The sequence below is a fragment of the Sus scrofa genome, chromosome 17 (assembly GCF_000003025.6).
Source record: "Sus scrofa isolate TJ Tabasco breed Duroc chromosome 17, Sscrofa11.1, whole genome shotgun sequence".
Lineage (NCBI taxonomy): Eukaryota > Metazoa > Chordata > Mammalia > Artiodactyla > Suidae > Sus > Sus scrofa.
Genome location: NC_010459.5, coordinates 40,332,296 through 40,345,825, shown reverse-complemented (window position 1 = coordinate 40,345,825; position 13,530 = coordinate 40,332,296). Strand labels below are relative to the sequence as shown.

Sequence of the window (13,530 nt, the reverse complement as noted above, 5' to 3'; positions counted from 1 at the left end):
ACCCCAGTGCAGACACGGTTTTGAGAACTCTTACTCTACACCTGCAGACCACGCAGCTACTTAGTGCTTTCTCAAAAAAGGTGCGAAGGCACAGTGTAAAGCACATCCTCTAGGCTTTTGGCGAGAACGGTATTTCTGCACCTCTGGGAGCGTTCCTTCCCTGACCCCCCGTATTGAAGCCCAAGCCCAGAAGTCATGGTGCTGAAGGCACCAAATGCTCTGGACAGAAGGCCAGACTGCACTGAACCCAAGAAGCATCGTGACACAGATGGATCTGATGGCCATCCATTTGGATACAACCTGTAGAGCAGAGGATTTCTCTTCCCTATCCAACGCTCTAAAAGGTGAAGAGAGAGACACACTGCTCTCCCACACCTGCCCGTGGGGCATCCAGTGATGACGCTGTCAGACCACCTGTCTTCACTGGCCAGTGGCCCAGGAGGTCCTGGGCACAGGGAAGGACAGGGCAATAACAAAGACCACAGTGACCATTCGCTGAGCACTGCTTATGCACTAGGCTCTTTAGAACGTCACTTGTTCCCAACCACCATCATATAAGGAAACTGAGGCTCAAACATTAATAACTTGCCTGAGATTACAAAGAAGTAGAAAAAATATATGAATTTCAGGATTTGTTAGGCCCTAAAATCTGTGGCCTATGAGACCATACCTACTAAAGGCTGAAGTAGTTTGTTGTCTAACTGACTGTGTAACTATACTAGCCTAACAAATACTCCCTAGGAAATACTGCTCTGATACAAAGGACAAAAGTGTGCTATGGATATGAAAGGAAATGTCACTAGCTGAAACAAAGCATTCACGTCTATCTACCAGACTTCTAAAGAGTTTCAAAGACAGGAGCTGGGGAGTTCCCGTCGTGGTGCAGCGGTTAATGAATCCGACTAGGAACCATGAGGTTGCGGGTTTGATCCCTGCCCTTGCTCAATGGGTTAACGACCCGGCGTTGCCGTGAGCTGTGGTGTAGGTTGCAGATGCAGCTCGGATCCTGCATTGCGTTGCTGTGGCTCTGGCGTAGGCCGGCGGCTACAGCTCCGATTCGACCCCTAGCCTGGGAACCTCCATATGCCGCGGAAGCGGCCCAAGAAATGGCAAAAAGACAAAAAAAAAAAAAAGACAGGAGCTGGGAAATTCTTTAGGCAAAATAAATTCGCACCTCAATCTCCTCCACGATGCTTCTCAGGTCAGCCTGCTGGGACAGGTAGGATGCTGTCTGCAGAGCCTGGACCGTTCTGGAAAGTAGAGAGAAGAACCACAATAAATGTTAAGTCTCTCACCCTCCTCTACTTACCCCTTCCCGTGTTGGGGTATCTTCACAAATATCCCGCTCTTGTTCCCTGGAAGTTTAAGTCAGTCCCGGCCCTGAAGAAGCTTATTTACCATCTAGTTGGGAAAGATGTGCCAAAGACCATTACATTACAAAGTTCATGAAAGCTAGAGAGAAGGCAATTCAGGCAACAGGACCCACGTAAGTACTGAGGGCAAAGAGAAGAGAGGGTGCACCAGTTCAGCCCCCTCTGAAAATGTGCTTGGTTCCTAAAGGCATCACATATAGAACACTGGACTAAGACTTAACTGGACTGAGAAGAGATATACTCTTAGTGAGAAAACAGTATTCAATTTGACCAAGGCTCTATCTGGCCACCCCCATGTTGGATGGAGGCCCTGTGCTGGGCAAAGGTTGGCTGCCTGTTAAATTTTCTACTTTTCTTACTCCAAGACCAAAGAAATACTGTGGAATCTACACATGGAGATTGTTGGGTAGAACTTGGAGCAACTTTTCTGAAACTAAGTTAATGCAATATAAACAGGAAGTATTTGGTAAGCACATGTTGAGTGGCCAATGATTGTGCTTATAATCCTGCTGGGAAACCTGAGAGTCACTCATTCTTTAGGCCCTAAACAAGATGAAGAGAACAAAAGATTTGGTTCTCAAACCAGAGTCTGTTCTCCTTTTCTTTTCCTATTTCTGATTATGAAAGTACATATCTGTTATTAGTATTAGTAAAGAAGAAAGTTAAAATTTCTGTAATGTCTACCCCTAAAAGATAACTGTTCTCTAATTTATTTGGGTTTTTTTGCAATTTATTTTTAACTTAATAGACTGTATACATCTTTCCACACGTATTTCATTCTTATTAACAATAACATAGCACTATACTGCTTAGATGAACCATGATTTACTCAATCTCCAACTAATAAAATTTATGTTTTACTAAGTCATACAGTGCTGTAACTGTTAATCCTTACTCACAGTTGTATATGTATATACACATTTTAATTTATTGAAGTGAAATTCACATAAAATTAGCCATTTGAAAGTGAACAATTCAGTGGCATTTAGTATATTTCCTAATGTTGTACAATCTCCACCTCTATCTAGTCCTAAAACATTTCCACCAGTCCAAAAGAAAACCCTGCACCCTTTGAATAGTTTCATCCCATTCCCCATCCCTCAGACCACAACCCGTGTTCTGTCTCTATGGATGTACCTATTCAGGAGATTTCATACAAATGGAATCATATACATGTGACCCTTTGTGTCTAGCTTCTTCCACTGAGCATTAGGTTTCCAAGGCCCATCCATTCTGTAACATGTATCAGCACTTCATTCTTTTTTATGGTTTATTAATGTATTTTTATCCACTTATGAGTGTATTTTTATAAGGTAAACGTTTAAGGTGGAATGTAGTAAGTATACCCACATAAGATTTTTTGTTAGATTCTATTTTCTTAATGTGGACAATGCAGAAAAGAGAAATGGTGCTTTTCAGGGTGGAAGGGAGAAGGCTGAGGACCCCTGGTGGCTACACAGATGGCTGCTCAAACCCAGAATGGTTCCCTAATTTCCAAGAGATGACAGGCCTTTGTGTAAAACCACCATTTATCAAGTCAGTGTGTTGGGGCATGTACAGTGGGACTGTTCCTCGCGATCCTAACAATTTAGATTCCCTCCATGGAAAACAAAGTTCCGTCCAGACGGCAAGCTGGAAAAGAGTCACAATTCAGAGAGGGAAGCCGCCGAGTGCTCAACCACCCCTCTGGGATGCCTGTTGTTACAGTGCACTTGAGAAAATGAAAGCTGCGTTTTCAAACAAGATAAAAACCCCACATTTGCCCGTGATAAATGCGGAGCACAGAAAAGCCTGCTAGGATAGTCTAGAAAGAACTTTTCAATTAAGATATCGTTCTTCTCTTCTTTGGAACGAGTGAGCATCATGCTGGTAACAACTTCAGAAGGTTTTAGAATGAAATTAATTCACGTAGCTTTTGAAAAGTTTTGTCACTGGCTTTAATTGCTTATTCCCCAATCGGCAATTTCCCTCCCTCTGGAGGGAGCACTATATTCAAACACTAAGAAAGCAGATCCTGTCTTGCTAATATACAGCAGATGATTCAAAGAAACTGGGTTATGACAGACCACAACAGCATCTCTTCAGGTTGTTCATTCAAACCTATAAATATTTTTTTTCCATTCTACACAAGTTTATGAACATTCACTCCTTAGAGTAAGTCCAATTAAGTGCAGGAGGCCCATTTAGAAGAGTCCTAATTTATATCAATTTCCCTAAACAAAGCAAATTAGTAGTAATACCATATAAGGCATCCTGCCAGTTTGATCTTCACAATGGCCCTATGAGACAGATGGTATTCTTCCTGCTTTACATACAGAAACACTGAGGTTTAAGGAGGCTAAAGAGCCTGCTCAAGTCACAGAGGTATTAAATAGAAGAGTCTGGAATTGAACACAGTTCTCTCTGATCCCAAGGTCCATGTGCTCCTTCTACCTGAAGCTTTTTATGAGATAGAACAGAAACAAAAGTTAGCTCCAGGCTCTATTAACCTTTTCTCTTTTTTTTTTTTCTTTTTTTTTTTTTGTCTTTTGTCTTTTGTTGTTGTTGTTGCTATCTCTTGGGCCGCTTCCGCGGCATATGGAGGTTCCCAGGCTAGGGGTTGAATCGGAGCTGTAGCCACTGGCCTACGCCAGAGCCACAGCAACGCTGGATCCGAGCCGCGTCTGCAACCTACACCACAGCTCACGGCAACGCCGGATCGTTAACCCACTGAGCAAGGGCAGGGTCCGAACCCGTGACCTCATGGTTCCTAGTCGGATTCGTTAACCACTGAGCCACGACGGGAACTCCTATTAACCTTTTCTTGAGCACCTACCATTAGCCAGGCTTTCTGAGCATAAAAATAAACAAACTTACAATGTAAAAAAAACCTACAATACAACCAAGGAAGTAACCAGCTCGCTAAGAAAGGGACCTAAGAAGGAAATGCTCTAGACGAGCACGAACTCCTATTTGTTCCATAACCACTAAGACTGTATTAGGCCAACCATATGTATTATCTTATTTAATCTTGACATTTGTTCTATGGATGGAAGGATTACTGGTCTCATTTTACAGATGAGGCTCAGAGAGGTTAGTAACTTGCCCAAAGTCACACAGCAAGGAAGAAACAGAGTTGGTGTTCAAACCCAAGTCTAACTGACTCTAAAATGGATGTAATTCCTTTGCATTTCTTTCTGATCTGGGTCTTAGAGGGGTAGAGAATTCCCTTTTTGCTTGGGAGGAAATGGAGAGATTTTTCTCAAGAAGAGTGAGGCACTGACACTGATTTCATGACAAAAGATATGGTGGTGACTGGGGAGGCAATTCCACGAGGGATTATGAGAAGGGATCAAAGTAATGTGACCTAAAGTGAAGGGACCACAAGGGTCAAGCACTGGGCAAAGTATGCACAGAATGTCATCCCCAGGATAAGTAGCAGCCCCAGAGTCACTGATCACTGACCATGTGAATATGAGCAGGGTGTGGGTGTGCCAGAGAGGACACTGACTGACCTGCAACCCTGCCTTTAACAAACCTTCCAGTTTAGAAACATTTTGGCTCTTAAAAACAACAAAAAAAAACCAAAAAGCAAAAAAACAAAATCCAACCCTGGCAAGCAACTGAACTATTCTGCAGTAGGGTACTGGTGTCACTAACGTCTTGCTGAATGATGAGCAAGAGTCCAGGTGTTCCAATATCACTCAGGGTTGTAATTAAATGGGGGACACACAAAAAATGAAAAATATATACTTTGTGTCAAAGAAAAAAAAAAAAACCACTACATATATTGTTGTTTAGCGTTCCTTCCTAGAGGGTTTTCTCCTTCACCTGAGTCTGTTGCAGGGGACAGGGTCTAATTTCTAGAATACTCTCCCCACCGAGAACCTCTCCCACCAGCTGCTGTCTCCCACACCTCCAAGGGGCCCTGAGAGTCCTTCTCCAGAGCAGAGCGTCCACTGCAACATCCCACTGTGGCCTGGCCCAGCCTCAGTAAGGGAGGCACGTGGTCCCTGGCCCCACTCTCCCTCGGCTGCTCCTAGAGTAGCAGTGTGTCTCTACGAGGCAGTGTCTCCATGTTCTGACTCAGTGTTTGCCTTCTGCCTGAGCAGCTTGAGGGAAAGCATGTGGAGGTGGGCGGCCCTACCTAGCCTACCTCCTTAGTACAATATGACACCTACAGTGCCAGCAGGGCCCCCGGCACACAGCAGGTGCCCAGAAAATATCTGCTGAACCCATGGATGACATGTCTCAGGACAGGAGGTGACACAAATGAAGGCTGAGATGCGCTGGAGATGAGGACTTACGCTAGCACGGTCTCTTCCTTGCTGAGGCGAGCAGTGAGAGCACCGAGCGCTTCTTGGGAAGCCAAGGGAAGGCCAAAGCCACTGAGAGCTGCAACTGCATGGTAGATCTGGGTCACAGAGGAGTCTTCACTGACAGCTGCCAGAAGCAGATCTTTGGTCTCATTTGAAATAGAGATCTGGGGGAGGATTGGCAGACACAGAGTCAGGTGCTGGCAGCCTGTGGCAGGTACACCAAAGATGGAACACAAAGCAACCGTCAAAGTCATACCACCTACCTGGTCCATGGTCATTCCTCCTCGACTCCTCAGACATCAGAATTAAATGTCTGTAAAACCTCAGCATCATTTTGAAAGGATTCTCACAAGTCACTTGTCTACTGCTATGGTTCTCCTTTGGTCAAAAAAATGGATTTCTAGAAATCTGATGTGGGGGCATTCTTCCTTTGCTTTAAACATTAAAAAAAAAAAAAATTTTTTTTTTCTTCTCTCTCTCTCTCTTTTTTTTTTGGCCTGGCATGTGGAAGTTCCCAGGCCAGGGATCAAACCCGCATCACAGCAGTGACCTAAGCTGCAGCAGTGACCTGAGCTGCAGCAGTGACAATACCAGATCCTTAACCTCTAGGTCACCAGTAAACTCCTAAGCATGTTTAAATTTTAATATTTAAGGGAGGTGGAAAGAAAAATCAAGGTTTCCCAGAAGAGAGGCAACTACAGGAAAAAGTTATTGAAAATCCATGAAAAATGAAAACCCAGGAAAAAATAAACTCCATTTCCTTAAGGAAAAAAAAAAAAAAAAAAAAATCACAAGACTGTAATTCCCACCCATACTAATGGATTCTCATTGTTAAAAAAATAATCGTAATATTAGTCTCTTTCCTTAAAAATATTTTACAGTTTAAGGTCAATACAAATGTAAGCAGCTGGACTCACCTCACACCCTGAGAGGGCCTGGCTGGACTGGGCAGTGTAGAAAAGGGAATCCACGTTGCTGGGATCAAGGTTTGACTTAATGAAGGTGCACGCTTTCTAAACGGGGGAAAAACATCAAGGAGTGGTGATATACACAGTGACTGGGGAAAAAATACGTGGTTTTCAGATGACGAAATTCTAAGCAATCTACAATGGCTCAAGTATGAGCTATACCAGACTTCATTTTTTAAGCAGGTACTTTCCTCAGGACACTGTATTACCCCAAACTGCTAACTTCATAAAAAGAGCAATAATCCTCAATGCACTCTAGTCCTGAACCTGGAAAGGAAGAAAAGAAGCCACTTCCACTGATGACTTGCTCTGGCCATAACCTGTGTGGAAATGTTTATGATGCTCTTTCTTTTAATGAACATAAGGACCCTATGGTAGATATTTTCACCCCCATTTAACAGAATAAGATACTGAGGCCTGGAGTTGGTAAGTAACCTAATGAAGGTGACAGAGCTAGTAAAACGACAAGTAACCTAATGAAGGTGACAAAGCTAGTAAACGACAGACTATCTCTGCTGAGATGTCTCCAAAGCTAAGTCAGGTTCCACACATCTAAAATGAGCTAGAACCCTTCTGTTTCTTCCTCTGGACTTACTGGCTCATGTATGGACATCACTGTGCACCTAACCATCTAAAGCAGAAACCCAGGCATCCTTCTCGACTTTTCCCTCCCCCTCCAAGCCTCTGGAGCCTGTCTCCCTTTAGGTTCTCAAACCCGATCCCCTCCTTGCCTTATTTCAGGCCCTGCCGGTTCTCACTTAGATCATTACACTCATCTCCTCAAGCCATGCAATCCATTCTGCATCCTGCTTCACAACCATTTTTACAAGACAACAGATGTAACTTTGCTATGAAAGCTCTTGGGTGGTTCCTTATTCTTCTCAGAACAAGATTCAATGTTTTTGATCTGGCATCAAATGCCCTCATGACTAACCCTCCCTTCTGTGCCAGCTTCATCACCACAGTCCCAACTCCAACCCCACGATCTTACCCTCCAGCCCACTGTAGCTCCCAGATAAACCACGCTCTCACCATTTATGTTTCTGACCCTGCGACCCTCCCTGCCGGGAACACCTTTCTCTTGTCCTTTTGGTCTACCAAACCAGGTCCTATCTTTATCCTCGCTCAGATGTCACCTCTTCAAGAGAACGTTCTCTGACATTCATCTGAGCACAGGTCAGATGCCCTCCCTCCCGAGAGCCCCCCCCCCAACCCCAAAGCACTTACCACACTGTACTAACTACCTCCCCAGGGACTAGTTACCTGAGAGCAGAGACTGAGAAACTCCCATCACAGTACCTGGCACAGAGTGGGCACATAAGAAAACCCATATGCTATTCTTACTATATCAGGAAATATCATTTAGTAGCTGCTTACAACACTAAATACTTTAGTTGAGGTAAAAAAAATTCAGCTATTCAACATTAAATGGTAATAAGAACAGGTGAAATTAGGTTCTTCCAAGGAGTAGGACCAAGCTGGCCCATGGGATGGACTGTTGCTTTTCACCAATGGCTGTTTTGTAATATTTGCTATTTTCCTATGGGTATGTACTACTTCAACCAAAAAACTATCAGGATTAATTTTGAGAATAAAATTTAAGTCTCAACCAGAAGTTTGAAAGAAACCAAAGAGAAAAAGAAGGGAGTTCCCGTTATGGTGCAGCAGAAAAGAATCCGACTAGTATCCATGAAGATTTGGGTTTGATCCCTGGACTCGCTGAATGGGTCGGGGATCTGGTGTTGCTGTGGCTGTGAAGTAGGCCAGCAGCTGTACCTCCGATTCAACCCCTAGCCTGGGAACCTCCATACGCCACGAGTGTGGCCCAAAAGCAAAAAACCCAAAAGCAAACAAACAAACAAAAAAACCCAAACAAAGAGAGAAAAAAAGGTAACAAAATTAGGGAGCTGAAGAAAACAATCTATTGGAGGAATCCTTTGAGCAGAATGTGGGTAAACTTAAGCACGTGTGCTTTGTCGCCACCTGGTGCTATAACAATAGAACAACACCCAAGACCCCTAACAATGACTATGGTTACCGCGACCACTTTTTGAGCACTTAAAAGCACTGTTCCAAGAGCTATACATGCATTTCTTATTTAATAAGAGGAAAAGTGGGGCATGAGAGAGGCAAAGTAACTTGTCCGAGGTCACTTAGCTCCTAATGGAGGAGAGAGAATTCAAACCCAGGCAGCCTGGCTCCAGAGTCTGAACAATACAACCACCACTGTCTCTCAAGGGACTACTATATATTTTTTGTTTGTCTGCACCTGTGGCATGAGGAAGTTCCTGGGCCCAGAGATGGAACCTGCGCCACAGCAGTGACAACACCAGATTCTTAACCCACTGCGCCACCAGGGAACTCCTTCAAGGGACTACACAAAATGACCTGTTCTGGAGTTAAGGCCAGCATCATGCCTACTCTACTTCTTTGTACAGACAGATCTAGATTAACAGTAACAGTGGTCAGTGGCTTCAAAGCTCAAAATGTTGACAGCCTGGTTTCAATAACAGCAAAAGTGAGGGACCACACAAAATACGCTCTGGGCCCTCAGGAAGCCCACCGAGTGCCAAGGATTCAGCAGCCAACTGCAAGGGATCTGTTATTTGGACTCCCTCAGCCCTCGTTCCCAACTGACAGCTGAAAATCACCCCCTAAATGTCCATTCCCTCTCTGTTCCCCTCCAACTTCCTGAACCTAATCATTAAAACATCCTCCTGAGTGAGGACAGCAGTACTTTCCTCAATCCACTCTTCCCTGCAACTCTCTGAACCAAATCAAGAACCAAGAAAAGAGAATAAACCTCTTTCTCATCTGTCCTTTCCTCTCCATCAATAGCTCCCAACTCTTGTCTCCCCCCAGCTCTTCTGCTTTGTAATCTCATCAGACTCTGTTACATGTCCAGCTACTGAGGCATGCCCTGGTGAAAGCTCCCATGCCACGTCCCTGGTAACTGGGCCCACTTTTTTCATGTGCACCTCTTACCACACCTCTGCTACAGGCGCCCTGGATGGCAGACTCACTGCCTCCAAAACACAACAAGTAGAATTCTCGTAGTGGCTCAGTGGGTAAAGAACCTGACTAGGAACCATGAGGTTGTGGGTTCAATCCCTGGCCTCACTCAGTGGGTTAAGGATCTGGTGTTGCCATGATCTGCGGTGTAGGTCAAAGACACAGCTTAGATCTGGAGTTGCTGTGGCTATGGCACAGACCAGCAGCTGTAGCTCCAATTCGACTCCTAGGCTGGGAACTTCCATATGCTACAGGTGAAGCCCTAAACACCAAACCAAACAAACCACAGCAAGCACTTTTAAGCCTGGAGGCTTAGAATAGGCTGTTCTCTCCATCAGGAAGCTCATTCACATCATCAACTCAACTTCTCCCTCTCAACTGGTAACTCCTAATACACTAACGAAACAAGACTTATTTTATTTTACTTTTTGCTTTTTAGTGACGCGCCCATGGCATATAGAAGGTACTAGGCTATGGGTCAAATTGGAACTGCAGTTGCCGGCCTAAGCCACAGTCACAGCAAGGTTGTGTCTGCGACCTACACCACAGCTCACGACAATGTTGGATCCTTAATCCACTGAGCAAAGCCAGGGACTGAACCCGAGTCCTCATGGATCCTAGTCGGATTCGTTTCTGCTGTGCCACAATGGGAACTCCCAAGACCCATTTTAAAGTAAAACTTTCCTTGATCCTTCTCTCCCCTCCAGCTGCTACTTTCTATCTCTTCCCACCAGTGACATCCAAATTATGGAAAACAAAGGACATTTTCCAGTGCTCATGCCCTCAACACAAGACAGAACCAATCACTTCCTTCCTCTGGAACAGTCGCTTCCCTTCACTTCCAGGACTCCCCTGCACTCCCCTCTCCGCCCCCTTCTCAGCTGATCTTCAAGTTTCATCCTCTTCTGCCTGACCATTCAACACTGGTGTTTTTCAACTCCTTGACCCACTTCTCATACATCCGTGCTCTCTTCCTAGGCAATCTTTCATGCCCATGGCTTCATCCAGAACCTCTATGCAGATAATTCTCAGATTTGTACCCCCAGCCCAGACGTCTATCAAAGTCTATTTACATGACCCAAAGGCATCTAATGTTCAACATTTTTAAGACCAAATTTCTGATCTTTCCTGCACAAACATTCTCTTCCTGTGTTCCTATCTTAAGGAATGGCCCAACCATCCCTCCACATGGCAGAAGTCAGAAGTCCAGTTGTTGTCTTTTGCACCCCTCCAGCATTCAATCTTGCCCTACGTTCCTCTGTCAACACCTATTCTCCACAAGGCAGGAGAGAAATCTTTTCAAAATGGAAGTTGGATCCTGTTACTTGCTCTTAAAATCACCTGCTCTTGGAGTTCCCATGGCTCAGCAGTAACGAACCTGACTAGTATCCATGAGGATGTGGGTTCGATCCCTGGCCTCACTCAGTGGGTTAAGGATCTAGTATTGCCATGAGCTGTGACGTAGGTCACAGATGTAGCTCGGATCTGGCTTTGCTGTGGCTGTGGTACAGGCCAGCAGCTACAGCTCTTACTCAACCTCTAGCCTGAATGTCCATGCTGTGGGTGCAGCCTTAAAAAGACAAAAAAAAAAAAAAAACCCAAAAAAACAAAACAAACAAAAAAACTACTGCTCTTTAGAGAAAAAGCAAAATCTTCCCTGTAACCATCAAGGCACTGAGGCTTAGCCCCAGCCTTCCTCTCAAGCTTTACCTCTCTCTTCCATTCTCTCTCTGTTTGATACATAGCCTCCTTTCAGTCTCACAAATGTAATCTATTCCCGACCTGCACAGGTTCTTTGCACATGCTCTTCCCTCTGCCGGTCTCCTGGTTAGCTTCTACCCTCCCTTTAGAATTCAGATCAATCACACCATCCTCCATTTAGTAAATAGCTATCAAGTATTGCCACACGCCAGGTGCTATCTAGGTACTGGAGATACACAACAAATAAAGCGAACATAATTTGTACCCTCAAGGAGTTGTAATTTAGGAAGATGTAGAGTGAGATTAAAGTTAAAATTAGGAGTTCCCATCGTGGCTCAGTGGTTAACGAATCTGACTAGGAACGATGAGGTTGTGGGTTCGATCCCTGGCCTTGCTCAGTGGGTTAAGGATCCGGAGTTGCCGTGAGCTCTGGTGTAGGTTGCAGACAGGACTTGGATCTGGCGTTGCTGTGGCTCTGGCGTAGGCCAGTGGCTACAGCTCTAATTAGACCCCCTAGCCTGGGAACCTCCATATGCTGCGAGTGTGGCCCCAGAAAAGACAAAAAATAAAATAAAGTTAAAATTAAAGAGATTTCTTTAGAAAAGCCTTCCCTGACCAGGTCAAAGTCCCCTATTATACACCTATAACACTATATAGCTCACCTTCATAAAACTTGCCTTTGTTACAAATATTCATTTTATATTTATTACATGACTAATGCTTGTCTCCACTATTAGAGGTTATGTTCCAAGAGGCAGATGCTCTCTTTGCTGTTTCAACACTGAATCCCCAGTGCCTAGTACACAGCAGAAACTCATGAAATATCTGACAAATGAATAAATGAATTGTGCAGCAGCCAGCACAGAGGGCAAATCCCCTGCACAAGGTTGGGACTAAGTTTTTTTGGCAGACAGGGTGAGTGAGCAGCTCCCTCTGCTGGATGCCCCTGGTGCTTTCCATACTCACGCTTGGTCTCACTGTTTCGGTACCTGTCTCTCACTAGATAATGAGCTCCGTCTCCTCTGCACTTAGCATTATGCTTTGCACAAAGCAGATGCTCCATAACTGATTACTGCCTAAAGGAGTGCCGGATTCTCTGCTATCCCCCAGCACCCACCTGAGAGCCTGGCTCTCAACAAGCACTCAGTTACTATTTGCTGAATGGATACAGAAATACTTAACTTATTTTTATTTTACTTTTTTTGCTTTTTAGGGCCACAACTGCAGCATATGGAAGTTCCCAGGCTAGGGGTGGAATTGGAGCTACAGTTACCAGCCTACACCACAGCCACAGCCATGCCAGATCCAAGCTGTGTCTGCAAAGTACACTGCAGCTCACAGCAATCCCGGATCCTTAACCCACTGATTGAGGCTGGGGATCGAACCCGCATCTTCATAGATACTAGTCAGGTTTTTATCTGCTGAGCCACAATGGGAACTCCAAACTTTATATGTACTCACCATGTGCAAGATACTTAGCTGAGCACTTTATACTTACCATCTCATTTAATTTTTACAACAACCCCATAAGAAAGATATTCTTACCCTTTTCACAGATTGGGGAAGTGCGTGACTGACTTATAACCTGTGAACACTGTCTAATGTGTCCTAATTTCAGTCATTCAAATCTAAACCACTGTCACGATTTTGCATAGTACATCTATTTACTTAATATTTTTATTAAAATGAAGACAATGAATACCATCATTGCTCTTAAGTCTTGTAAAAAGATAAGCAATAATATCTACAAAATCCCCATTCTCATGTGCTTATGTTTTAAAAATATGCATACACAGTACCTGACTACCAAAATGAAAGATGTTCACTCTTCATAACACCTAAGATCAACTCTCATTCCATACTCCACGGTTCCCAGAGCTGTCTTCTGCTCTCAGATTTTTATTAGACCCCATTCCTCTCAGTTTTTCTACTAAAATTAAAATCTCTTCTAACAAAATAACCAACATCTCCTCTAAGGATCTAACTGTGAGAACAACCAACTTAGTGCATCTGGCAGGGCTGAAGGAATTCCCTCTATGCAGCTGAAAGCAACAGCAGCTGAGCAGGACACGAACCACTATAAGAAGTGGCAGTCATGGGAGACTTCTTCTCAATGGATTTTCTTAGTAGCATTCCTTTTTTCTCTTTAATTAATTTTTCCTTTTTACAGCCACACCT

The 13,530-nt window shown here is 44.2% G+C and overlaps 1 protein-coding gene across 5 annotated transcripts in view; it reads right to left on the bottom strand.

The window, feature by feature from the left end:
• RPN2 (ribophorin II) overlaps window positions 1-13,530 on the bottom strand; it is a 56,503-nt gene that overhangs the window by 33,041 nt on the left and 9,932 nt on the right. For all 5 annotated transcript variants that reach the window (XM_021077219.1, XM_021077220.1, NM_213941.1 and 2 more), the window contains 3 exon segments: window positions 6,589-6,684; window positions 5,660-5,835; window positions 1,175-1,250 (listed from right to left, as the gene is read on the bottom strand). In XM_021077219.1, the coding sequence (XP_020932878.1) occupies window positions 1,175-1,250; window positions 5,660-5,835; window positions 6,589-6,684 (348 nt within the window).